At 53.3% G+C, this 25255-nt stretch overlaps 3 protein-coding genes across 4 annotated transcripts; 1 reads left to right on the top strand and 2 right to left on the bottom strand.

Moving 5' to 3' along the window:
* Positions 1–250: 250 nt before the first annotated feature.
* TMEM258 (transmembrane protein 258) lies at positions 251–3371 on the bottom strand. Its single transcript, XM_044259435.1, has 4 exons — positions 3272–3371; positions 1659–1768; positions 945–1081; positions 251–354 (listed from the first exon to the last, which is right to left on the bottom strand). The coding sequence occupies exons 1-3, from the start codon at positions 3272–3274 to the stop codon at positions 955–957; spliced, it is 240 nt and encodes a 79-aa protein (XP_044115370.1). The 5' UTR covers positions 3275–3371; the 3' UTR covers positions 251–354; positions 945–954.
* Positions 3372–3382: 11 nt separating this feature from the next.
* Positions 3383–7349, top strand: FEN1 (flap structure-specific endonuclease 1). Its single transcript, XM_044259433.1, has 2 exons — positions 3383–3721; positions 5452–7349. Exon 2 carries the CDS (start codon positions 5473–5475, stop codon positions 6613–6615), a length of 1143 nt encoding a protein of 380 aa, XP_044115368.1. The 5' UTR covers positions 3383–3721; positions 5452–5472; the 3' UTR covers positions 6616–7349.
* A 2590-nt stretch (positions 7350–9939) lies between these two features.
* Positions 9940–23977, bottom strand: FADS1 (fatty acid desaturase 1). Of its 2 annotated transcripts, none has more exons than XM_044259437.1 (12): positions 23709–23977; positions 21603–21713; positions 20649–20846; positions 19871–19972; positions 19636–19764; positions 16304–16364; positions 14906–14982; positions 13575–13672; positions 13277–13373; positions 12927–13006; positions 12693–12818; positions 9940–12348 (listed from the first exon to the last, which is right to left on the bottom strand). In XM_044259437.1, exons 1-12 carry the CDS (start codon positions 23898–23900, stop codon positions 12297–12299), a joined length of 1323 nt encoding a protein of 440 aa, XP_044115372.1. In that variant the 5' UTR covers positions 23901–23977; the 3' UTR covers positions 9940–12296. The 2 variants fall into 2 exon arrangements, with proteins under 2 accessions (XP_044115372.1, XP_044115373.1); XM_044259438.1 differs by lacking the exon at positions 23709–23977 and adding an exon at positions 23442–23615.
* Positions 23978–25255: the final 1278 nt, after the last annotated feature.

Here is a 25255-nt window from a genome sequence, read left to right on the forward strand (position 1 = left end):
TTCCCAGAGAAGTCTGCTCTAAAAACAGCAGATAGGCCTGGCCTCTTCCTATCCACGGAGCTTTAAATTCCAAGGACAGACACCCCTCGCGTACCCGCCTCACCCCTCACAGATAGAGAAAGCAGGGCTTCCCGGCAGCAGGAACCAACTGAAAGGCAGAAGGAAAACAGGAAGGGGTGGGACCGGGGAAGTCACCTGAGGCCTGGCACCACTCCACTGCCCTCCCACCTCTGCGCACCAGACGGGGCGATCACACATCTGCCTTTATTGGGAGCAGTGGATGGGACACTTTCAGCAACAGTAAAAAATTTAATTTACAAAAGCAGGAATTCAGTGAAGCCGCCTGGCTGGAACCTGAAAGAGGAGAAGGAGGTATCAAAATGAGACCGATGACCCTTCTTTCCACATCCTCTTCTCACTGGGCCCTGTGCTCCTGGGGCAAGGGCTGACAGCCCCACTGCTCCGAAGCTGGGCCACCAAAGCCGATTCTCTGTGACCTGTTCGGTGGATTATCTGCAGCAAGGGTTTTGGGTTTTTTTAAAATCACTTAGTCAAGATTTATTTTAATGACTGAAAACATTCAAACTAACCACAGGGTACTCCTTGCGGCCAGATTCTGACCCCCTTTAATCCATTCCCAAGCAGCCTCACCAGGTCAACGGTGTATGATATACAAGGGGGCAAATGTCTAACATGGGAAGACAGTGCCCAGAGCCCTATAAAGTATATCCCAAAGTCCGATCAAGGCCCTGGGAAGTGTGCAGAACTTAGAATCACAACATGGGACACAGATCCTCATTTGGGACAGGGAAAGAGGCACACATGCCTGGTATCCCTCTCCACTCTGCAGTCTGTCACCATTAACCAGTGTTGCACAGGCCCAAAGACCCCGCTACTGGGGATGTGGGAAACTTCTCTAGTGCCCACCCTGTCACAGCTCTTACCCTTGGGAGCTCATACGTAGATGCCAACCCAGAGCAGCAGGAAGAGGACTCCAAAACCCATGAAGAGCGAGGCCACCAAGGAGATGAGGAGCTCTTTGTAGATATCCCGAGTGTATTTGGTGGAGGTAACCTCATAACTGGCAGGATGATTAAGGAGAAGCAAAGGGATGGACTGGGTAGGACAGGAAGCCTGGCCAGTGCAGCGCCAGGAAAAAGGTACACAGTGAGCCTTCCAGAAGGCTTGCCTGGCTCAGGGTAGCCAGGAAGTGGGGCCTGAGAGCTGACCTGACTCTGTTGCTTCATACCAGCCCTCAACCAGCCATGAAGAAAATCAGGCCCAGAGGGGTTAGGTCACTTGCCCCAGGTCACACAGCTAGCGGACAGTGGAACTGACACTAGTCCGCAGATCTGCCGCCTGAGCATTCCCTTCTTTTGCCACTTTTCCAACTTCAGATCCCCTATCCCCAACCTCCAGCCCAGCCAGGTCTTCTGTTCACTATCCTGGAAATCTGAAGAGCAAACTAAGCTCCCCTGAACTTGGGAAATAAGGCCAGCACCTGACCTTGGACATCAACAGCTTTTCTCCAACCTCCTTACTTTCCCCCTATTCCCACACCAGAGCAAAACCGGCAGTGTGCATGTACCCAGCAGTTTCTCCCTCAGTTTCCCCACATTGCTAATTCTGGCCTCACTGGCTGCTCAGTAAAAGGATACACGAAGAACCAGGCCGTAAAGAACATGCCAATGGCCAACAGCACCACGGTCAGATGAGGGAAGACAGCAGGGTTCACTGGGCTGGTGTATCTGCTCATGGCCTCTAGCTCCTAGGGGACGGCATGAGATCAGAGCTATCAAAGAATCCCAGGACTTCAATCTGAGGGGGGTAGTATGAGGTCATCAAGGAGCCTCCTCCTTCTAGGACTGTTAAAGGTCTGTTCCTGCCTGGGAAATATAGAAGTCCTCCAGAACCAACATCAAGCAATTCCATTTGGAAATGATATCAATGGTATCTTAAACTAAAGGTGGAACTTGTGCTTTTTCAATATGAGAGAGGAACGGCAGCTCAGAGTCAGAGGCTGACACAGAAGGTGACTGACTGGTTATCCGTCGGTGGTCCCTAACATTTTTTGAGACCACTGATGACTATGAAAAAAATGTGATAAAAAGTATGGACCCCACCTGGGGTAAACCACAAGCAAGAAAAAGTTTGCCTGTAATTTTAGAAACTCTATGGACCCATGTCTGTAGACACCAAGTTCAGAATTCTGCTGTAATTCAGAGCCTGGGCTGGGACCCAGTCTCAACTTCTACACCTGTCTTCTTCCCACTATGCTATTAATGGAACCTCAGGCTCTACTAGGAATGACTTCGGTTAATAATCTGGCTCTACTGAATAACACGAGTCTCAGTAAAACAGTTATAATAACACCCACTCACAGAGTTGGTGTATGATTTAAGAAAGATGACAAACGTCAAAGCAACTAGCTCACTTCTTGGCATAGAGTAGTCGTTCAAAAAGTGCTTGTTTCCTTCCCAAGCTTACAGGGAAGATTATGAGGTAATGCTTGTGAAGGAGCGCTGTAAACGGTAAAGTTCTGTACAAATGTTGACTTCCATTGTCACTCCCCAGCCAACGCTCCTAATGTCCAGAACATAACAACTCTAGAGAAATAAACTGACCCCATTGTTCTAGGAGACACTGGAATTCAATTCAGTAAACATTTATGGGCTCCCTCCCCCCCAAAATGATAAAGACAATGGCTGCCATTCACTGGGCTTCCAATTGCAGGCCCTGTGTTTGGCACTGGGAATACAAAGATGAATAGACATCATCCCAGAGCTAGAGGCACGTCCGATGGTGGTCACTAGGAGGCGTGGCAGATAACAAAGAAGTCCAGGACATGTGGCAAGAGGTCTGTACGGAGGTTGTGGGAGCTCCCAGGAGAGAGCGGCCAAATCGGCCGTCCACCACCAAGAAGGTTGAGCATCTGCCCTGGGCCTCGTAGGATGAGTAGGAGTTCAACAGGAGGAAGAAGTTTCCACATAAAGATAACAGCTTAATCACAGGCGACACAGATAAAAAGCTCAAGGTATTAAAAATGCACCTCACACGCCTCACCCCTTAAACGTCAAGAGATCAAAACCTCAGCCTAACGAATCCCAGGCAAGGGGCTTCCCTTCCCGCCCCTAAGCCCAAGCCGGAGGGTACAGGAGCCTCCGGCTGTCTGGATCTCGGGCGTCTGAGGCCTTCGCGAGAGAAACCGAGTGTGGAACGGGCCCCAAGGGGTCCTCACAGTCCCGAGCAGAACACCCCTCAACCCCCTCACCATTTTGCCAGGCACGGGGTCATCCGCCGCTCAGCCACCGGAATAACACGTCGGCAGGGGCAGGCGCACTGCTCTGCGGAAGAGGAAGTGCCTCCCCCGCGAGTGGCATTGTGGGATTTGTAGGCCTGTGGGCTTGGGCGTAGAGGGGGCTACGGCCTGTGGGCGCCTGCTGTGGAGCTGGGGCAAGGGTACCCCCGAGCCGCTGAGAGGGTTCGCTCTCCCCGGCGGGACTGTTTGGCCCAAGGGAAACTGGCCGAGGGGGTCGAACCTGACCCCACACTTCCCAGGAGGCTGTGCGCGGCGGCGGTCACGTGACGGGAGCGCGGGCTTTGGAAGACGGCGGAGCGCGACAGGATCCGCTGCGGAGCTGTGCACGGTGCGGAGCTGAGCAGCGTCCTGGGCAGCACCCGACCCAGCGCTACTGTCCAGTCCTCGCGCTCCAAAGGCCAGGTGAGACCCCGTGGGAAGCGGGTCCGAGGGCGGCGGGGTCCACCTCACTCTGGGTGTTGGGGCGGGGGCCGGGGGGCCGTCTGCCGCGCGCGGGGTGGAAGCCAGAGCGCGGGCCCGCCACCTTCCCGCTCTGCGACTCGGACCGGTCGCCTGACCTCCCTTCATGTGTGGAAGGCGGGAGATAGCTTGCACTCTATGGGGCCGTTGGGTATTTTGACCAAGGTCCTGGATGAGAAACATTTTGGAGACTTCACTGGTTTAGACCCCTTTCCCGCCTGCCGCTGTTGGGGGCTGCGGGGGGCTGGCCGGCCGGCAGGCACGGACCCCTCGGTAAGCCTTCTAGCAAAGCAGCCGGCCTGAGGCGGGACCCGACGATCGAGTGGCTTCTGCGGGAGGAGCGGTTCCGGGCACCCGTGTATGGCAGGAGCCAGAGGATGGCGGGAGGAGGGCACGGCTGAGCAGCCGTGAGAAAGGGCAGGGCTTCTCCCGGACTGTGAAGGTAGGTTGGGAAGCAGAGCACGGAGGATCTTGACACCAGGTTGAGTGTTAGGACTTGAGTAGAAGCGGGGATTGTAGCTTTATGATGCTTTAGAAAGAATCCTGAAAAGTGGGAGCAGCGAAAAGGTCTGGTGTCATCTTTCTTGGAGTGTTGGACCACCGGTGGACACACGATGGCTTTATTTATTTTTTAAGATTTTATTTATTTGTTTGAGAGAGAGAGAGAGAGAGCATGAGAGGGGAGAGGGTCAGAGGGAGAAACAGACTCCCTGCTGAGCAGGGAGCCCGATGCGGATGCGGGGCTCGATCCCAGAACCCTGGGATCATGACCTGAGCCCAAGGCAGAGGCTCTAACCCACTGAGCCACCCAGGCGCCCCTCAGGCAGGATTTCTTTGGGAAACGTTATTGCTGCCAAGGCCTTACGGCTGATTGAATGAGGCCCACCCATGCGATGGAGGATAATCTCCTTTGCTTAAAGTTAACTGATGATGTCACAAAATTACCTTCACAACAACACCTGGATTGGTGTTAGAGTAAATAACTGGGCTCCGCAGCCTAGCCGAGTGGGCACATAAAACTAACAGGCACCACTGCTAAGAGGTGGGGAGCCAGAGGAATGAGTTGGGGGTGTTCAGTGACTGGCATAAAGGTACAGAGGAGGAATGTATGAGTTGTCAGTGAGTTGGCAAGAAGATAGATGACTTCTGTTTTTATTTGGCCACTGTGCACATTCAGCTTTGTATTATGGTTGCTTTTGTACTTGTGTCATCTCTGTTTAGCCAGTATTTGCTTGTCCTTTAGGGCTTGGTTCTGTCATTATGGTCCCTGGGCTCCTCAGGCCAGGGTAGGCACTGTCCTCCGGACTCGTGGGGTCCTCGATGCCCACCCCAGTGGTAGCCCTTACTGCGTGCGAGACCTATTGCTGCCTTCTCCATGAAACCTTAAGTCCCTCAACACCAGCAGCATCTTATTCCTCTTAACACCCAGTTTTTTCCTCCGATACCCAGGAAGCCTTACTAGTAATTGAGTGGCCTCACTTGTTAGAGGGTACGTTTTTTTGCTAATGGCAACCTTATCTCGTTCGTGTTTTCATCTTCTGCGGTTCCATATTGGTGTCGTCCTTGTTGGGCTCAGTTTGTTCGGTTGAAGACATGAAGTTGGTGAGATAGCAGCGTGAGCCTTTGCATCCTTTAAATTCCTCCTCTTCTCACTTTACTCCTTTCTTTTTCAGCTGTCCCTCCTCTGTATTGCTATGGGAATTCAAGGCCTGGCCAAACTGATTGCTGATGTGGCCCCTGGTGCCATCCGGGAGAATGACATCAAGAGCTACTTTGGCCGCAAGGTGGCTATTGATGCCTCTATGAGCATTTATCAGTTCCTGATTGCTGTTCGCCAGGGTGGGGACGTGCTGCAGAATGAGGAGGGGGAGACTACCAGCCACCTGATGGGCATGTTCTACCGCACCATCCGCATGATGGAGAACGGCATCAAGCCCGTGTATGTCTTCGACGGCAAGCCGCCGCAGCTCAAGTCGGGTGAGCTGGCCAAACGCAGCGAGCGGCGGGCGGAGGCGGAGAAGCAGCTGCAGCAGGCTCAGGCCGCGGGGGCCGAGGAGGAGGTGGAGAAGTTTACTAAGAGGCTGGTAAAGGTCACCAAGCAGCACAATGACGAGTGCAAGCACCTGCTGAGCCTCATGGGCGTCCCGTACCTTGATGCGCCCAGTGAGGCCGAGGCCAGCTGTGCCGCCCTCGTGAAGGCTGGCAAAGTCTATGCCGCGGCCACCGAGGACATGGATTGCCTGACCTTTGGCAGCCCCGTGCTAATGCGGCACCTGACTGCCAGCGAGGCCAAGAAGCTGCCCATCCAGGAATTCCACCTGAGCCGGATTCTGCAGGAGCTGGGCCTGAGCCAGGAGCAGTTTGTAGATCTGTGCATCCTGCTGGGCAGCGACTACTGCGAGAGCATTCGGGGCATTGGGCCCAGGCGGGCCGTGGGCCTCATCCAGAAGCACAAGAGCATCGAGGAGATTGTGCGGCAGCTTGACCCCAGCAAGTACCCGGTGCCGGAAAACTGGCTCCACAAGGAGGCCCAGCAGCTCTTCCTGGAGCCCGAGGTGCTTGACCCAGAGTCTGTGGAGCTGAAGTGGAGCGAGCCAAACGAAGAGGAGCTCGTCAAGTTCATGTGTGGCGAAAAGCAGTTCTCTGAGGAGCGAATCCGCAGTGGCGTCCGTCGGCTGAGCAAGAGCCGCCAAGGCAGCACCCAGGGTCGCCTGGATGATTTCTTCAAGGTGACTGGCTCTCTCTCTTCAGCTAAGCGCAAGGAGCCAGAGCCCAAGGGATCTGCTAAGAAGAAGGCAAAGACTGGGGCAGCAGGGAAGCTCAAAAGGGGAAAATAAATGTGTTTCCCCTTCTAGCGCCTTGACCCCAGAATGTCTGCCTTCTCGTACCCTCGGGAGCTAGCGCTAGAGAGACCGCTGGGGGCGGGGAGGGGATTGCATTGCTTCTCTAGCTCTAGGCTTCTCAGTAGTGCTTTTCCCTTTTGTACTTGATCTGATGACAGGAACGCCACAGAGCTACTTTGTTTTCTTCTTTTTTAGCTCAGGAGAGTGTGTCCCGCTCAAAACAGCTCTCAGGCAATCTAAGGGACACTGAATCTATTGTTAATGAAGAGGGAGTGGGAGATAAACCATAGACCCAGCCGACTGGACAAAAATGATTTCCTGGCTGGCCACCTGGTGGCTGACAGGAGTGGGTGGTGGCCCCAGACTGCGCTCATCTCTGGTTCAGCCTTGACCCACCCTGTGGGACAGTCATCAGGAAGACTGAGCCTTAGCAGTTGGGGAGAGCTGCGGAGAACTAAGAGGGCAGGGAGAGCTGGAGTCCCTGGAGTTGGCAAGAAGGGTCCGATTACTGTGTGTCCTGGGGTGGGGGCAGAAACTTGAACTTGTTATGTAACTTGAGTCTTCACAGTGGTTATTTAGAGGCGAAAGATGGTGAAATTCTAATGTCCTCTCTGAGGCAATCAGCAGAGTTGAGACTTCGGGATAAGATGCTATTTTCATGTGCTGTATTTGTTTTTGTTTTAAAGATACAAGAAAAGAGTCAATAAAATTATAAAAACAAACCAGAATGTCATGTTCTCTGACAGCGTTTGAGAACATCTCGAGTGTCCCCAGGCTTCAGGCAGTATAATGTTCTTTTCGCGCTGAAGAGAACACTCCGGAAGTACGGTTACAAGAGGTTTGAGAATGGCCACAAGGTGGCGCCACACCCCACAGAATGGCTAAGGCAGCTTTGGCCGTACTTAGGCCATTTGGACAAAGGCCTAGTTTAACTTAACCAGGAAAGAAATTTGAATAAATTGAATGGCTTTCTGGTTTCCCACCTACTGTGTGAGAGAAAGGAGCACCTTTGAGAAAGCCTCACAGTTTTGATCGGCTATTTAATCAGCATCTGAGCATTTTCCTTACCAGTTTATAAATTGTGAAAAAACTACACTTCAGAGATTACTTTTGTGTTTCTTTTGTTGACATCAAATTCAGGTTGCTGTTTCCCATGGAGATGGAATGTTTTAACAGTTTTATAATCCTGATAAAACTTGGTGGGGAAATTTCTAATTTTTTAGCATTCCTGTCACTACCATTTGAAGTTAACAGGCACACTTACGCAATCTGAAATTTAAACTGCCAATATTCTAACAGATTTAGCAGGTAGAAGACTAAAGACTGGTGGTCTTCAAAATTTCTCACGGGGGGCGCCTAGGTGGCTCAGTTGGTTGGACGACTGCCTTCGGTTCAGGTCATGATCCTGGAGTCCGGGGATCGAGTCCCACATCAGGCTCCCAGCTCCACGGGGAGTCTGCTTCTCCCTCTGACCTTCTCCTCGCTCATGTTCTCTCTCACTGTCTCTCTCTCAAATAAATAAAATCTTTAGAAAAAAGAAAATTTCTCAGGGGGCAACGTATTTTTCGAGTGCAATCTTCGTGGAACCTCAGGATATGAGCTTCTCTGGTTGGAGGAGGAGTGGGACATAGTCTCCCCAGCAGTACTCTCATAACTAGGGGACTCCCAAACGACTGGTGTAGACGGAAAGTTCTATTCTGAGGGCAGGGATCTTGGTTCTGGTTACTGCTGTATCCATTGTTGGATGGAAAGGGTTTTCTGACTGGACCAAGCCATGCAACTTTTGGGAGCACCAAGTAGTCTAAGTCTGTGGTAATGATGATGGGGCCCAGGGGCGGAAAAAATTTCTTAGGGAGTGAGTGATGGCCTCGGTGCTGTAGCTTTAGTTAAGGGCTTGTATCCTGTGGTGGTCAGACATGTAGAGTGGTTTTCCTGTCTTCTCAGTTTTTTTGTTTTTTAAGATTTTTATTTATTTATTGGAGAGAGAAGGAGCACAATCAGGGGAAGCTGTAGAAGCAGAGGGAGAAGCAGGCCCCCCACTGAGCAGGGAGCTGGACGTGGGACTCCATCATGACAGGAGTCGAAGGCAGACTGAGCCACCCAAGTGCCCCATGGTGTTTTCTTTTTATTTTTTTTAAATTATTTTTTATTTTAAGATTTTATTTATTTATTTATTTGACAGAGAGAGAGAGAGAGATCACAATTAGGCAGAGAGGCAGGCAGAGAGAGAGGAGGAAGCAGGCTCACTGCTGAGCAGAGAGCCCGATGTGGGGCTCGATCCCAGGACTCTGAGATCATGACCTGGGCCAAAAGCAGTGGCTTAACCCACTGAGCCACCCAGGCGCCCCTGGTGTTTTCTTTTTAAAAAGATTTATTTCAGGGCACCTGGGTGGCTCAGTGGGTTAAGCGACTGCCTTTGGCTCAGGTCATGATGCCAGAGTCCCAGGATCGAGTCCTGCATTGGGCTCCCATCCCAGCTCCACGGGGAGTCTGCTTCTCCCTCTGAGTTTCTCTCCTCTCATGCTGTCTCTCAAATAAATAAAATCTGTTTTAAAAAAGGTTTATTTCAGACAGAGCGCATGTGTGCATGAGCAGGGTAGAGGAGGGCCAGAGGGAGAAGCAGACTGTTCACTGAGGGGGGAGCCTGATGGGGGGCGGGGGTTGATCCCAGGACTCCGTGATCATGACCTGAGCCAAAGGCAGATGTTGAACCAGATGCCACCCAGATGCCCCTCCTCCTGTTTTTTCAAGCTGAGTTGTCTGTGGTCTTTTCTAGTTGATTAACTACTGCACACTGCAGGCAAGACCAGTTCTGCAAATTTTTACCTAGCACGTTCCAATGCTCTTGCTCAAAGGGAGCTGTCCTAGCAAGACTGCGGTTAAAAAGGCATTGTAGTCCAGCTCTGAAGCACTGCACCTGCAGAGAAAGATTCAGGCAAAACAAGAGACTTTTAGGGACCCTCTGTATTGAGACTAGAAACTAGAGCAAAAGGGTGAGGGTGTTGCCTCATGAAAGGAGACGCGTGTGCCCCTGACTAGTGTTTGTGGGCAGTGAGCACTTGAACATAGGGGGTTCCTGAGAAGGGGCTGGCTTGCTATCTCCTTGCCATGGTCTACCTGTGCCTTGGTGTCCCTTCGGAGGGTCCTGCTGCTCCTCTGCCCACAGGCTTCGTGCAAAGGAGAGTCCGTTTGGGAACTCCTGGTCAGAAAGTTCCAGCCACGGAGGTAGGTAGTAACTTACAGCACAGGCACAGGGAGTCCCATTGACATGTGCAGAAGAAAATCGTGGATTACGACAAGTGAATAGAATAGCCTTCATTTGGTCAAAATTAACTTTATTTTTCAGCTTTACCTCATCTGGATGTGATAACAAAATTAGCACACACAAAAAGGATGCAGATGTGGGGACCAGTTAAAGAAAGTGTTTCCGGTAACGTGGTAGGAAGATGAGAATAACAAAGATAAACACGTAGGTTGGAATATTCTAAGACACTGAGTTCAGATGTTAGTTTTGCCACAATCTGTGACTGGAGGTGACTTGTCCTCTTTAAGCTTGTTTTCTCATGTCATTGCTTGGATTTGAGATCACTCATCGCACTGTTAAAACAGTCTGAGGCTTTTTGTCGCTGGTGTGTCCCTCTGTGGCCGTGTAGACCACGCTAGTCTAGGTTAAGGAGAGAAGGCCACAGTGGTTGAAATGCGTTGAGGACCTGGGCTCGGCTCAGTAAGCCGTGCTGGGTCTGCCCCGGCTGGCAGCCAGGTGGCTGGACGGGCTGGTGACAGCACTCCCTACCCCTTGGGGAGCAGGGACCAGAGGGATGGGGCAGGATCAGCACCTGTTCTCAGTGGAAGGAAGCCACTGAAAGTAGAACTTTTCAGTCCTGCTTCTAGTCTTTCTACCCAGGTTGTTTCAAACCAAGTCCTGCGCAAATGGAGAAGAGCTGAACTCTTCTGCACCCTGTCCTGCCCTCGCGTTGTCTCTTTAGTCTGTGTTTTGACAAACCGCTCAAGTCATCCCTGCGGCCTTTCCACGGGGGTGTTCTAACCCCACGCAGCTCACTTTCAGATGACCTTTGTTCTCTCCCACAACTAAACACAGGCTCAACTCAGCTATGGCTCTGCTTTTTCCTTCTAGTTTGAGTTTTCCTCCTTTCCGGATCCAAAATGCGCAATATGCTTAGAGCAGGTGCTGTGGGACAGGTAAATCACTCGCCGTCACCTGCGAGGGGAAGCTGTGACTGTGGAGCGGAGCAGCGGCTGCGAATGCAGAGGACAAGCCCTGGGCCTTAAGGCAAAGACTATTGGGCACGTTCTTTTGTTTGCTTTAGACACGGGTTAAATTGTTACCTTTTGAGAACCAGAAGATTTTTGCAAAAGACTGTATTTCAGTATTAGGCGGGGAGGCCTTTAAGAGATTATCTTAAATTCCTACCTGGTGTCCAGGTGAGAAGACACTTGAAGAGATCATACTTCACAAACTGTTTTTCTTCCTATCTCTGCTTTAGGACTGTGAGGTGATTATATTTAATTCACTGTTCCTACTCAGAAGCACTACATTGCTTCTTCTGAGAACTTTCTAAGAAATTAAAAAGAAATTGCTTCTTAATTTCTAATTAAGAAATCTAGAAAATTTCTTAGCAACCCCTATATTCTTTAGGACTGAATTTTGTGTTTTCCTCCTGACTGATAATTTAGCGTCTCCCAGTGTGGTCACTTGTGCTGACTGCTTTATTAAACGCGGATTTACAGGGAGGAAGACAGAGGGAAACCACTGGGAACCTCCATTTGTTTCTAGGGAGGAGATGAAGTTGTCCCGTCTGTTCAGCTGTTTGTGGCTAAGAATCAAGAACTGGACTCTACATCCCAAAAGTGTGTTGCTCCTTGGGTGGTGATTATAAGAGATGACCCCAAGGTGGAGGGGATTTTGAATGACCACTTAACTCTCCTTGCTATTTTGGCCAGACCTAGGACCTAATGCTCCCCAGGTGGGACATAAGCTCAAAATCAATAATGCCAGGAGCCTTCAAAGTCAGATGTCTCCAGCAACACAGTCCTGGCTTTGCTCTGCCTGCTTCTAGAAGTGGGAAAATTGCTTCTCCAGGAGCCTGAGGCAGACCTAGGTCCCACCTAGCTGTAGAGTGAGCGGAGCCTCCCAGGCAGCGCACGACACCAGGCCTCAAATAGAAGTCTTGCTCAGAAGGTTCAGCGGCTCCGTCTTCTCAGACAGTAGTGGGCGGGGAAGGCACTGAGAAGTGGACCAGGGAGATGGGCTCACCCCTATCCTAGCTGGAATTTTAATGCTAAATCTCTTACTGATTTTTGGGCTTGGTAGGTCCCCCCTATTCTTCCAACACCCTCAGACTCCCTCTTTGCTCACCAAGCATCATTTTCTGCCAAACTGGAAAAAGGAAAGGAAACTTACATCTCTGCCCCAATAGCTCCACCCCTCCCTCCAGGGGCCGTGCATGTCTTTGGGTCTTATGTCTGTGCCTGGAAGATAAAGGGGAGGGGTTTGAGTTGAGCCTTTATCTCCTCAAACCCACCCCCCTGAATATTATAATTACAGTGGCATTTTCCCTCAAGCTCCCCTCTGCCTTGGTGCCAGAAAAATCATCTCCCAGATGGGCTTGTATTATCACTGAAGACCGGCATCTCTTCCAGATGGGGCGGCTGTTCTACTGGTGGAGATAGGCATCTAGCCAGAGCTGCCCAGACTCCTTCAGTGAGCTGTGGGGGCGACATGGGAGCAGGAAGTGAAAGAGAGCAGAGCCAGGGCCGAAAGCCAAACAAGCCACCCTAAACCATGGAGTAGTGAGGCTCTTCTAGGGGAACGGAGGCCGATCTCCACGGCCTATGGCCCCTTTCCTACCCTTTGCTTCTGAGAAATAGCTTGGGCCATGGCACTGGGAACAAAGGCTTGCCTTGGCTACAGGACCAACAGAGCATCCCGCCTCTTGTCCATTCCAGAAGACGGGGAAAGCTGCCTGTTGCTCCCCCCCCCCACATCACCCGCCCCATCGCCTGCCCTCTTTTCCACGCTACCAGCCATGTTCCCAGGCTCAGGTACTCACTAGACAATGTCGGCGAAGGCTGAGAGCAGGGGCTTGGACTGGTACTCTATGCCGTGCTTGGCACACAGGGACTGCACCAGGGGAGCCACTTTATGGTAATTGTGTCGAGGCATTGTGGGGAAAAGACTTCAGGGAGAACGGGACAGTCAGTGGCTTTACTCCAGTCTTTCAACCTCCCCACTTTCCCCGCAGGGACCCTCCCAAGGACCCTGCTTCTCAGGTCTCCCTACTTACTGGTGCTCTATCTGGAAGTTGAGATGGCCACTGAACCAGTCATTGAAGGCAGACTTGTGGACATTACACGTTGCACGGAGCTGGGGGAAGAGGGCGGGGGAGAGTGTGGCTCTGGGTACCAGATGGAAAGGCCAACGCAACCTTCTCCAGGCAAAGCTGGCTGAGAAGAGGGAGTGTGGGACCGTCCCTGGTCACGCCACGTGATGGCAGGAGTGAAGCTTCAAGCCAATGAGGCAGTGCTGTTTGGGGACTTTTGTCGTTAACTGCCCCAGCCCCTTGCCTGCATCGGGGCCCACTCACCCTTTTCATGAGTTGTGTCATCCCAGGTCTTCCGGGTGACCGTCCCTTACCTGGATGGAGACCCAGTCCATGTTCCGGTCGTGATCAATGTGCATGGGGATATGGTTCATCTGTGTGACCCACACAAACCAGTGGCTTTCCAGGAACCTGGCGGATACGGCACACAGACAAAGACAGTACAAGTCAGACTTCTTTTCCCTCCGGTAACAGCTCTGGCCTGGACATCTTCCCGGGCCAACACCCGAGACACCCCTGGTGCCTAAAGCCCCAGCGCGGCCCCCAGACCAGACTCGTTTCTCCCACAGATTGGCCTTTCTCTGCCATGGCTCCTTCCCTAGCAAATAGTACCTGACCACGAAGAAAAGGCCCAGAACGCCTTTCAGGCCCAGGAACGGCCCGTAGGTCAGGAAGAGGCGGGCGTAGAAGGTGATCATCCAGGCCAAGTCCTGCAGCGAGGGGCAGACAGCACCACGACTGGCACAAAGCACTTCCTCCTCTCCCTTTCGTTTCGCCCGTTGGCCTGGTACAGCCCCTCTGTCAGGGACCCAGACTGGAACACTGTCCCTGGCAGCTTCTCTCCATCGACCCAGTCCTGCAATATCTCGTGCCGCCACACCTTCCCTCCATTCCTTGCAGTGGCCTCCAGTCCGCCCTGCCTGTTTCCTTCCCAGGCGCCAAGGCCTCCGGGCTCTCCTGGCCTCCAGCTCCTCCCAGCCCGTCAACGTTCTTTATCCCTGCATCGAGCTGCCAAATCAGTCTCCCCGGATGGCGGCTCGGTCTGGGCCGGTGCCCTGCTCCAGCCTCCTTCGGCATCACAGCTCTCCCCTGACATGAGTCCACAACACGTCCAAGTGGCCGAAACTGCCCCTCACTTCCCAGCTTCTCTGCTCAGAGCCCATCCTCCCCCGACCCCACGTCTGCCCACCCTCCAAGGCCAGCTGCAGAAGGGACTTCGCGAAGCCTCTTCTGATGCCTCTCATGTAGCCAGGAGCGGGCAGGGCTACTTTAGAATCCCAGAACCTTCTGCATTTACCTCTTCCCCACCTGAAAGCCTGGCTCCTGGCTTTATGCCAAGCACAAGAACCTCAGGAGGTACCAGCTGAATGAAACAGGCCGTGGGGTTGCGGGGGGCTGTGCCTGGGGGGCTCAGTCAGCTGGGCACCGACTCTTGGCTTCGGCTCAGCTCATGATCTCAGGGTCGTGGGCCTGAGCCTGGAGGTCCGTGCTCAGCACCAAATCTACTTGAGAGATAATCTCCCGCTCCCTCTGCCCTTTCCCCTGCCTGTGCGTGCTCTCTCTCTTGCTTTCTCATGAATGAATGAATAAAATCTTAAAAAAGGAAAAAAAAAAAAAAAAGAAATAGGGGTTTGGGAGTTAGGCTGTCTGCTGAGTCCTGCCTGTGCGTGCTCTCTCTCTTGCTTTCTCATGAATGAATGAATAAAATCTTAAAAAAGGAAAAAAAAAAAAAAAGAAATAGGGGTTTGGGAGTTAGGCTGTCTGCTGAGTCCAGGTCGTACGCCTAGAGACAAGGAAGGTCTGTGTTCGGTTGGTTCTATTAACTTTGCTCTACGTTAGGCCTGGAGTAAATTTCTGTGAGCTTTCCTCTGGAGAACCCCCATTCCCTTCCCTCAGGATTCTGAACACAAAGGATGTGGAACTTGGGGGCCATGGATACTCACCACCCACTTCTTCCGCTGGATAACAAAATAGAAAATATACCACTGGAAGTAGAGAGGCAGCAAGGCTGGGGGCCCAACTGGGAAGGAAATGGGAGACAGGGAGGGGGTGTGAGCAGCAGGAGGGCAGTTTTGCACCAGAGGGGTGGCCTCTGGCCTGGGGCTGCCCCCTGCCACCTCTTCCTGTACCCCCTTCCAGCTGCCTTGGCTTTCCTCGCTCCACTGCAACCGGCAGGCCCCGAAGGTGGGCATGAATGCAAGTCTGAAGAAGGTAAGACCTCCCAAGAGGATGCCAGGAGAGTGAAGGTGGGAGGGACATTCTCTTCCAGGGGAACCAGGCGGCTGGGGAAACTCCACGCACAGAACCCGCCCTGCTGCCTGTCCTCGCGCTCACCCGCCCTGTGTTCCCTGCGGCTCTGCCGAGCAGGTAAAGGGAGGGGAGCAGGGGGCCCTGCTGAGGCTTCATGGGCTGAAAGCTGACTTCTTCGGACTAGGAAAATGACCTGGCACCGCCCAACCCGAAGCCCTGGAGGGCAGGCCTGGGAAGGAAGGGGCAGACGGGCTTCTCAGAACGCTGGGAGTCGAAGAAGGGGTCCCCAACGAATGCTGTGCCATTTCCTTTTCTGTATCCCTTCTCTGCACGGTCCTCACGCTCCCTATAACCGCCGCAGGACTGTGTTCACCTCCGGCTCCTCTATCCTGATGGGCCACGGATTGTAAAATTCTTCCAGACGTTTCTGCTCTACCCTTCGACCCCGTCCCCCTTTCTCCAGGAATGATAGTTCATAATAGGCAGTTAGTTAGGATAAATTCCTTTGAACTAAAATGGGATCAGTGGAATCCTCCTTTCCCTTCCTTTAAAAATTTGAATTTTTATGGGAAATAGAAAACTCAAATTTTAGGCAAGATGAAGACTTTGAAAAGCAAGGAATATAGAGCATTCTTCAGAGAGAGCTTAAGACAACCACAGAAATGTCCTCCTTTTCAGCTCTAACAGCCTCTCCACTTCCTTCTGAGGGCAGTCCTCCGACAGCCACGTCTGCCTTTATCCCCCTGGGTGCTGGGCTGCTCCACGGACTCGTCTCGGCCCAAGTCTGTTTCTCAGGGTCTAAGGTTTACTCTAGATGGCTGCCCCGGACCACACAGTGCTCCTATGGAAGAACTCCTTGGCCCTGGCTACACATGACTCTTGACCAAACATCAGCCTGGAAACTTTGCTCAGCTGAGATGGTAATCTGCTCCCGCGCAGAGAGGAACCCAGTCAGAGACAGGGTGCTTCCTCCAGTCTTTACTGGAAATACCATAATCCTTCAGAAAGTCATTTCTTCCTCACATCCCTTCCGCGACCCCATCCCGAGAGAGTCCCCTGTGCCGGATGCGCACTCAGGAAGAAACACTCACTCAGGAAGAAGTACTTGTGCTGGTGGTTGTACGGCATGTACTTTCTCTTCTGCTTCCCAAGCTGTGAGGAAAAGCGCAAAGAAATCAGTAACCGCAGACCAGTCACCCCATTCCCCTCCCGCTGTGAGCCTGGCTTTTCCCTGCTCAAGAGTTTGGGCCTACTCCAGGGTGAGCTTGTGGCTGCTGTTAAGACTGCTCCAGCGGGCCGGGCCTTGCCATTCCCTTTCCGGAATGGGCCAGGCGCACACACCATGGCCTACAGCTCCGTGGTCGCTGCCCACACGAGGCAGGAGCACAACAGTCTGCAGGTCCTCAGGACACCTCATGTTCATTGGAACTTATGTCATAAGGTTTCCAGGCCTCTCCGCATCCTCGCCCTTTCCCCACCTAGTACTTTCTTTTTTTTTTTTTTTTTTTTTAAGATTTGTTTACTTATTTTAAAGAGTGAGCAGGGAGCGGGGACAGGGAGAGAATCCCAAGCAGACTCCCCACCAAGCACAGAGCCTGATTGGGGGCTTGATCCCAGGACCCTGAGATCATGACCTGAGCCAAAATCAAGAGTTGGACACTCGGCCAACTGAGCTGACCATAGACAACCATTTATAACCCTACACAGGCCAGTATTCCCTCTATATCCATCCATCCAGACCCTCTTGTGGTCTCTTGACTACAACTTGAACTTTATAAAATCCCTTGAATGCCAAGTTCGGCAAATGTTCATGGAAAGGAACAGAACTTGACAATCTGAAGGTTCTGGCAAGGCTTTTCCCAAAGGGTAGTGATTTCTTGCAAGCCTGGCTGCTGTAGAGATGAGCTAGTGCAGTCAAGTCAGTCAGCCTGAACGCCTAGCATGGGCGCACAAAATCATGACAGCAAAGCTCTGCTGTCTCACTTGATGGCTCCTTCTGCCCCTCTTGTTCCAGTAAGTTCTGGCACCTGGATGACCCAGAGCACAGGAGGCCCTGTACTCCTGAGTGCAACGCCAGCTCCTCTTTCTTCTGTGCAAGGACCTTGGGCTAGACGAAGCATTCTCTCTGTATTAACTGATTGAATGCAATAAGTATTTACTGAGCACCTATTATGTTCCAGGCCCTATTCTAGTGCTGAAGATATAGAGGTGAATAACACGAACGTTCTTACTCTCATGGAGCTTGTGATTTGAGGAGAGGAAGCTGGTGACCAGCATGTGAACAGAACTCAAGGTAATTACAGATTACAAACAGGAAGACAGGACAAAGCGAGGGAGCGGTGTCCTGGCTCCGCTGGTCAGATATGGTCTCTCTGAGGTGTTGCCCTCGGAACTGACACCTGAATGATAAGGGGCCGGCAAAGCAGAAATTCAGGGCAAGAGCATTCAATGCAGGCGGAACAGCTAGCACAAAAGCGTGGGATGTTTAAGGGAGAAGAGGGACAAGGGACAAATTTTATTCCCGTGGTGATGGGAAGCCACTGGAGGGCTTTCGACAGCTGTAGCATTATTGGCTTTGCACTTCGAAGGGCTCACTCTGCCTGTGGGAGCCAAGAATGAACTGCAGGGGGGAGGTAGAGTTGCAGGGAGAGCAGTGAAGAGGCTGGAACAGGAATCAGGGTCCAAGATGGACAGGGGTGGAGATGGGAAGCCGTGGAGCTGGGAGAAGTCAGTGCACTTGGTGTGTTTTGGAGACAGTATTAACAAGGCTTGCTGATGATCTGGATGTTGGGGTGAGGTTCACCCCATCCCTTAAGGGGAAAACTAGAAGAGGAGCCCCTGTCTTGTTTGTGGGGGTGAGTGGGAAGACCACTGGCCTGTTTTGGAACTGTTATGGAAGGGAGTCCTGTCCGCTGCTGCCTCCTTGAATGGCAGATGCTGTTATGATCCTTATAACTGCCCTGTCGTGTTTCAACTCTTGGACAGAGCCAGAAAGTCTGTGCTTAGGGTGAGGCGTCCCCTGCATTTTCTTGTTCCCCCAGAGACTCGGGAGGCACTCGGGAGGCACTGGATGCCCTGGGGCCGGCCTGGGGATCAGCATCCAGAGGGGCCGAAGCAAAGGCCATGCAGCTCCAGCCAAGGCACTTACTAATAGGCAGCCCATCTTCCGGCTCAGAACTAGACAGAAAAATGTCTGTTGATCCCACATCACTTAATATATTTAGTGTCTGCAAATGGGAATTTCTTGAAAACCTCAGTACCCAGAAGCAATAAAGGCAGTAGTGTGAGAAGGTTCTTTTCCACTTAAATTCCCACTTTTTTTTTTTTTTTTTAAACCCTGTAGAGTGACAGTAGCAGTGCTACCAACAGCTGATGCTCTAACAAATTCCCCACACAGGTGGGTCCAGGGCTGGCTGACCAGCCTCGTACTTGTTGACCACAACACAGTGTCGGACGTGTACAAACCAAGTCCTTGCTTAAAAGGTAGGACCATTAGGACATTATGGACAGGTGGGGCATAAGCCTCCAACAAGGGGCTCCTGGTGCCAGGACAGCCAATGCTGTAAAAGCCTTTCCACAGAGGCCTTCTCCTGGCCAGAGGGGGAGGACCGCCAGCCGACCCTGCACTCACTCGTGCCTGGAATGGAGCAGTCCTGAACGGCTGAATTCCAGGCTCGCTGAAGTCTCATACAGCGGGGGAGCGGGACCTGGTGGGACTCAGACCGCAGCCTAGAGCCTGGGCACAAAGGCTTTTAAAGTAACTTTAACCAACAACTCTGCTGGCCATTCAAAGCCTCCTGTTGCCTTCTGTTCACCGAAAGTTCTCCAGCTCTCGACCCTCAGGCATTCGTCCTTAAGTAGCTGCACTGCAGTTTTTGCTCATGACTCCAGGGAATAACTCAGACCCGACACTGACCACCCTGCAAGTCGGGCTGGGGTCAGATGGGTGGGAAGAATTACCGAGTGAATGAATGTTCCAGGCACTGGGCGTCAAAGAAGAGTAAGACGGTGGGTCCAGCCCTTGATGGGGAAGACTGCACACACAGTAGGATATCAAAGTTGCAAGGGGCAGGGGTGGAGGGGTGGGGGTGACTACCCGGGGTAGGAGTGTCTAAAAAGCATCCCCAAGGAGGACCACCCATTCAACTGGCAAGAGATTTGCACAGTAATCTGATCATCGTTTGGATCCTTTGCAGCATGAGGTGCCTTTATGCAATAACCGTTGGCTTGCACTCACCAGGAAGAACAGATGACTCTGTCCTGGGCAGCTTCTTTACTGCCTGCTGCTTCCCACAACTGCCTGGGAGCCAGCCGGGCCCCAGCGCCTCACCCCCACTGACAGTATTGTGAGCATTTCCCCAGAGCCCTCTCTTCCGTCTGGCTGCCATTCTCCCAAGACCTTCCCACTGATATTTCCACTCACCTCCACAGAGAGGATCTTCCCCAGGGCAAAGAAGAAGGGGTGCATGTTGATGTCCGGGTCTTTGCCGAAGCAGTTGGGCTTGGCGTGGTGCTGGAAGTGCATGTGGTTCCACCAACTGGCAGGGGCCCCCTACAGAAAATCAGGGACAAGAGTATGAACACCTAGCATTCCCCCATCCCCCCAAGGTAATCCTTCATTGACTGGAGTTTCAAGAGCCCCTCCCCAGCCCATTGACCTTCAGGTGGCCAATCACGAAATGATGTAGCAGGTGGTTCCAGGTAGAGGTGCTGAAGACAGACAGGTGCCCAAAGTCATGCTGTAGCCAGCCGGCCTGGGCCTGAGTGAGAAAGGTTAGCGCTGAGGGCAGCCCACTAGCCCGGGCTCCCTCTCAAAGACCTCCGCGGCTCCTCTGCCTCAGCCCCTTCCTTTGTCCGCCTTAGCCCTGCGATTGCCACAGTACCTCGAGCATGTCGGGAAAGGAGTCAGGAAGCCTGGGTCCTAACTCTAGCTCTGCCACTAACTCATACGAGAGATGGGGCAAATCACTATCCTTTCCCTATTCTTCAGTTTCCCTAGAGGAGTTCCCATAGAACTCTCCAGAGTCCTGGGACTTATGATGGAGTGAATACCCAGACTACAAAAAAGGACAGAGAGACAAACTCAGAGGCGAGTGGCAGGCTTGGCAAATGGGTTCTGATAATTAGGGCCCAAGTTTTATGAGTGTGTTGGGCAATGTAGTAGTGAGGAAAAAGCCAAACTTTTTGAAAAATCAGAATTTTGACTCTTGGCACACTTGGGCTACCCTTGGGTGAGCAAAACGAGGGCGCACATGTGGCCAAGGAATGAATAAAAGGCACAGATGATAAGATGTCTTTGTGCACTAACTCTCCCCCACATCCTCAGCTGCTCTGGTCACAGGGCTGGGCTCCTTGGCCTTCTGAGGCGCACAAGGAGCTTCCTTTCCCCAAGGATGCTGAGCACGGCTGTGCTCTCGACGAGCCAAGAGCTCTCACTTGAACTGTGCTGAGCAGCACTGCACAGAGGAGGAAGGGCACCAGGGAGGTCCCAAAGACCCAAAGAGTGAGCCAGGCGGCTACATCCAGCAGCAGGATGTGCAAGAGGTTCAACAGGAAGAAGACATGGTTGGCCTTCATGAGCCCCATCCGCTCCACTGTGGACCGTAGCTCTCGAAACTCATCAATCAGCTCTTTCTGCGGAAGAGTGGAGAGGGAGGGGCTGTTATTCTTTCCGGATGTAACCCAGCACTGCTGGAGACAAGGGGCCGCTTCGGCTCCAGCACCCCCTACCCCCAGATAGCTACGGCAAGTCCATAATCCTAGGTAAAGCTACCAGGACACGGAGGGAAGAGGACAGGTGCTGTGGGCTCAGGTCTAAGAGCACGTGGTCTTTGGAGTTCAAGACTTGCTTCAGATCCCTGCTCCGCCGTTTACTAACACTGATTCTTGGCCACATGGCTCCCCCTCCCTGAGCCCCAGTTTTCTCATCCGTAAATGTGTGCAGGTTATACGGGGTTACAGCGGACACGGAGTTAAGTGTTTGATGAGTCTTGATGAGGATAGTGGTGGTAGCCTTGCGAGAGCCACGCACTTCAAAGCCCTGCTCCCTTAGACCTGTGTCCCAGTGACTGGGAGAAGCAGGTACCTCAAAATTTCACAAGAACTGCTGACTGTGGGGGTACATGGGTGGCTCAGGAGGTGAAGCATCCGCCTTCAGCTCAGGTCTTGGTCCCGGAGTCCCAGGATCGGGCCCTGCATCAGGCTCCCTGCTCAGTGGGGAATCTCCTCTCTCTGCCCCTCATCCCACTCCGGCTCTCTCTCTCTCAAATAAAACAAATCTTAAAAAACAAAACAAAACACTACAGACTGTGATCAACTGTGATCTTATCTAGGCTTCCCTTCTCCCTGCTACCCTTCAACAACCAAAGTGTCTCCAAACAGCAGTCTCACATTTTTAGTGGGCTCAAAGCTGGGCTGCTCTGGAGACAGTTCTCCAATCAGGAGAGAGTTCATATACTTCCTCACAAGGCCCTTGTTGATGTGGAACGCCACAAAGGGATCCTGCAAAGACAGGAGAAGACACAGCAATTAGGAAGCCCGTCGGGGGCTCCCCGGGATCCTGGAGGGCTCACACCAGAGGCCATCCTCCTAATTTAGCAAGGAGGCTGTATCCAGGTTCAAAGAGACAGCACTTCCCTCCAGTCAGCTGTCCTTTGAGGGTGCTTAAGACCTTTCCCAGGTGTGCACAGCTCAGGAACACCCAGCATGTGTTCTAGTGAAAAGGGCACCACAGCAAGGAATAGGAAGTGTGGGTAGGGGGACCACAGAAAGACCTCTCTGGGCTGTCCTGTCCTCTAGGAGAGTCTATGAACAGCTTTTGCACAAGATTTTAAGATCTAGGTGAGAAATAACTAGAAGGGGTGGGTGGGGCTAGATTTTTGTTTTTACCTATGGGACTTTTAACAGACCTTCTCTGAGCGAGCGTTCTTCATAAAATGTGATTAGGAAGACTCCCTACCTCCGAACTGGGACTTTCTGCATTTGTCCTCTTTCTCTCTGCCGCTGTACCTTGTAGGGTTCCATATTTCCCCTAAGACTCCGACCCCCGCCCTGCCCCAGAGTGGCTCATTTTGGTTCTGTGAGGTGGGCTAGGTCAGCGGCCCCAGGCCTTAGAGACGCGTAGGCTGCACTAGAGACTGGAGCCGGGGCGGAGCCGGCGGCCGGTGGCACCACACATCTGGACCAATCGCTATCCCCGTTGCGGCCGGCCCCAGCCCCCGCCCCAAATCACACGGCGTGAGGACCCCGCGTCCGTGCCTCCCTCATTTGCGCATGCGTTAGCTCACGCCTTCCCTCCACTCCGCAGCCCCCGCTTCCGAGTGGTCACTCGGGGTGACCACTATAAGCTCTGGCGTTGCCCGTCCCCCGCCTCCGCCCGGCCGCCTCGCAGGGAGATTTGCGAGCCCTCAGGCCAATACGTCTATGCTCCCTTGCGACATAACGGGGACTCTGGTGGGCCCAGGCACTCTCCCGGATGGCAAAGGCAGAGGGTAGGCACAGCGGAAGTGGTCATGCCGCTGGGCTGGGGAACGATATTGGGGGAGGGGACGCGGCGCAGCAAAGTCTCTACAGGGTCCCACGAGGTGATCGCCTGCTCTCCAACCACGGCAGAAGAAGCCAGTTGCCTTACGTCCGAGAGCAGGTGGTCTAGAAAGGGAAGAGCAAGACTGGGTCTGGATGGCGCGCTGACCTCCATAGTGAGGCCAGAAAGGATGCGAACCACAGCCCGGGAGTGCAAACAGCTGTCCGCCGCGGCGAATAGCTGGAGACCCCCTGGCCTGCGGCCGAGTGACCTTCCACCCTGATTCGGGTTTTCGAATTCGGGAGCTGACGCAGGCTCCCCCACCTTCTGCACGCCGCTCCCTGACCCACTGTGCACCAGCAGTGGTTAGTCCTCTCCGGGCGGTGAGGCCCCTCCTTCACCCTGTACCGGGGTTCCCACCGCAGCGGGCACCTGGCGGCTTCCCGCCTCGGCCCCGTCCCCGAGAACGCTTCCCTCCCGCTTCCCTTCGCAAGCGGGCACGCGCAGCCTAGGCGCCCGCTGCGCTTCCTTCCCACCCGCCGAGACAGGTGGAGACTCCCTCTTCCTGCCGCTGACCCCTCTCCTCCCTCGGCCTCAGCCGCGCCGCCGTTCCCGGCTCCCTGCATGCTGCCTTTCCTCCCTGCTTGTCCTGCTCTGGGGTCTGCCTACGTCTGGCGACCAAGGACGCGGCCAGAGACGGAACGCACGCGCGCGGGCGGCGCAGTCCTTTGTGTGGGCACGTTGCCGGCCTCCATCTCCACTGTCCTGATTCTGGCCTGTTTCCGCCGCTATTCTCCTGCCCTTGCATCCCGTGCTAAGTCGTGGCCAACGGGTATGCTGGGCCCCTTCTGGCTCTTCCCCGAAGGAGTTGTGAGCTCGTCCCTGGGTGCCAAACTTCCTGCCTCGCGCACTGGACCTCCGGCGGCAGCCGCCCGGCCCCGCCCACTCCCGTGTCGCGGTCCGGCAGCGCTCACCGTTGCATCCTGTCCCGCGTAGTGGCTGATGACCCGGGAGCCCCCGGGGTGCCGGCGGGAGAACTCGCTGATGTTGTACACCTTCCGGTCGATCACGAGCCACCGCTCCTTCTCGCGCCCGGAGCGCTGCGCCACCTCGTCCCACGTGAAGTAGCGCCGGGCCGGCGCCTGGGTGGGGGTCTCGGAGTCCATCCGGGCAGCGGCGGTCAGGCGCGCGCGCTGCAGGCCGGTGCGGTAGCACGCGCCGGCTTCGCGTGCGCGGGGATCCGGCCGGCCTGCGCGCGCCGGGTTTTCAGCACCCGCGGCGCGGACCACGGAGCCCTGCTGCGCGCGCTCCCATTGGTCGAGCGGCGTGGCGCGGGGAGCGAGCCCCCGCCTTCCCGCCCGGCCCGCGGGGTAGGTGGGGGCGGGCGCGCCCACTCGCGGGCTCGGTGGGGTTTTTCGCGGCTGGGTTCAGTTTCCCGACTCGCGGCTATGGCTCCCGGGGGCCCAGCGGGCTGGATCGCAGTCTCTGCGGCGCGTGGGTGGGTGGGGAGGGGCTGTCGAGGTTGCCCCGGAGGACTGGTCCGTAGGCCCCTGGTGCGCCCTTGCTTGTCCATCTGTTAAACCACCGAGGCGCTCCTGGTTGTGGGCCCGGAAACAACAGTGTGAGAACCGTTGGCGGTTATAATTATGGTTAATTGGGTTTGGGGCACGTTAATGCTTTATTTTGCCCAAAATAACGTTGAAAATGCCCCCACAATTTTACCTTTTTACCTTTGTTTTTACCTCTGTTTACCTTTTTTGTTTTAATTTTTGGTCTGTTTTGAATTAACTGGGATCCTTAAATAAAAGGATGTCTTCAGCATCTCCTGACTTCAGGGAGGTTGTGTGTGGAGAATCTGGGTCTTCAAGCCGAGGCATTCCTACTTTGTCCTGGAAACACCCCAGAGCCATAGGAGAAGCTATGGAACAAGGTCATTTATATTTTTCTTTAATACTTTCAATTTTTTATTATGAGCATGTCTTTGCCTTCAGGAAAAAATGTTTATTGTTTTAAAATGCCACTTGTAGGATGATTCTTTGATTAAACCCACCTTCCTAAAATCCCTTTTAAGTAGAGGGATTTGGGGCTCAGACCTCTGGGCTTTAAGAAGGAGTGAGGAAGCAGCCAGAGTTTACTGCTAAATTCTCTATGTTGCAGTATGGAGAGACCCAGAGTTTACTGCTAAATTTTCTCTTATTTATTCAACAAGCACACTATAAATCACTTACTATGTGCCAGGCATTTAGTGTCTTACAAACAAGACTTCATGTAATTCTCAAAACAACCCACTGAGGTAGAAACTAGTATTAACCTTACAGACACAGGAGACCTCGTGTGGTTTGTCACACAGCTAGCAAGGGGCAAGGCGGAAATTCAAACCAGCCTGCGCTTTGAACCCCTAAGCTCTGCTGTCGGTCCTCTGAGGACACTAGTATTTGGGTCTCTGATGGGATTCTGCAGCCAAGAGAAAGAAAGCAGAGCCTTGTCCCATGAACTGAGCTTCCAGGAGTCAGGGAAAAGT

The sequence above is a fragment of the Neovison vison genome, chromosome 7 (assembly GCF_020171115.1).
Source record: "Neovison vison isolate M4711 chromosome 7, ASM_NN_V1, whole genome shotgun sequence".
Lineage (NCBI taxonomy): Eukaryota > Metazoa > Chordata > Mammalia > Carnivora > Mustelidae > Neogale > Neogale vison.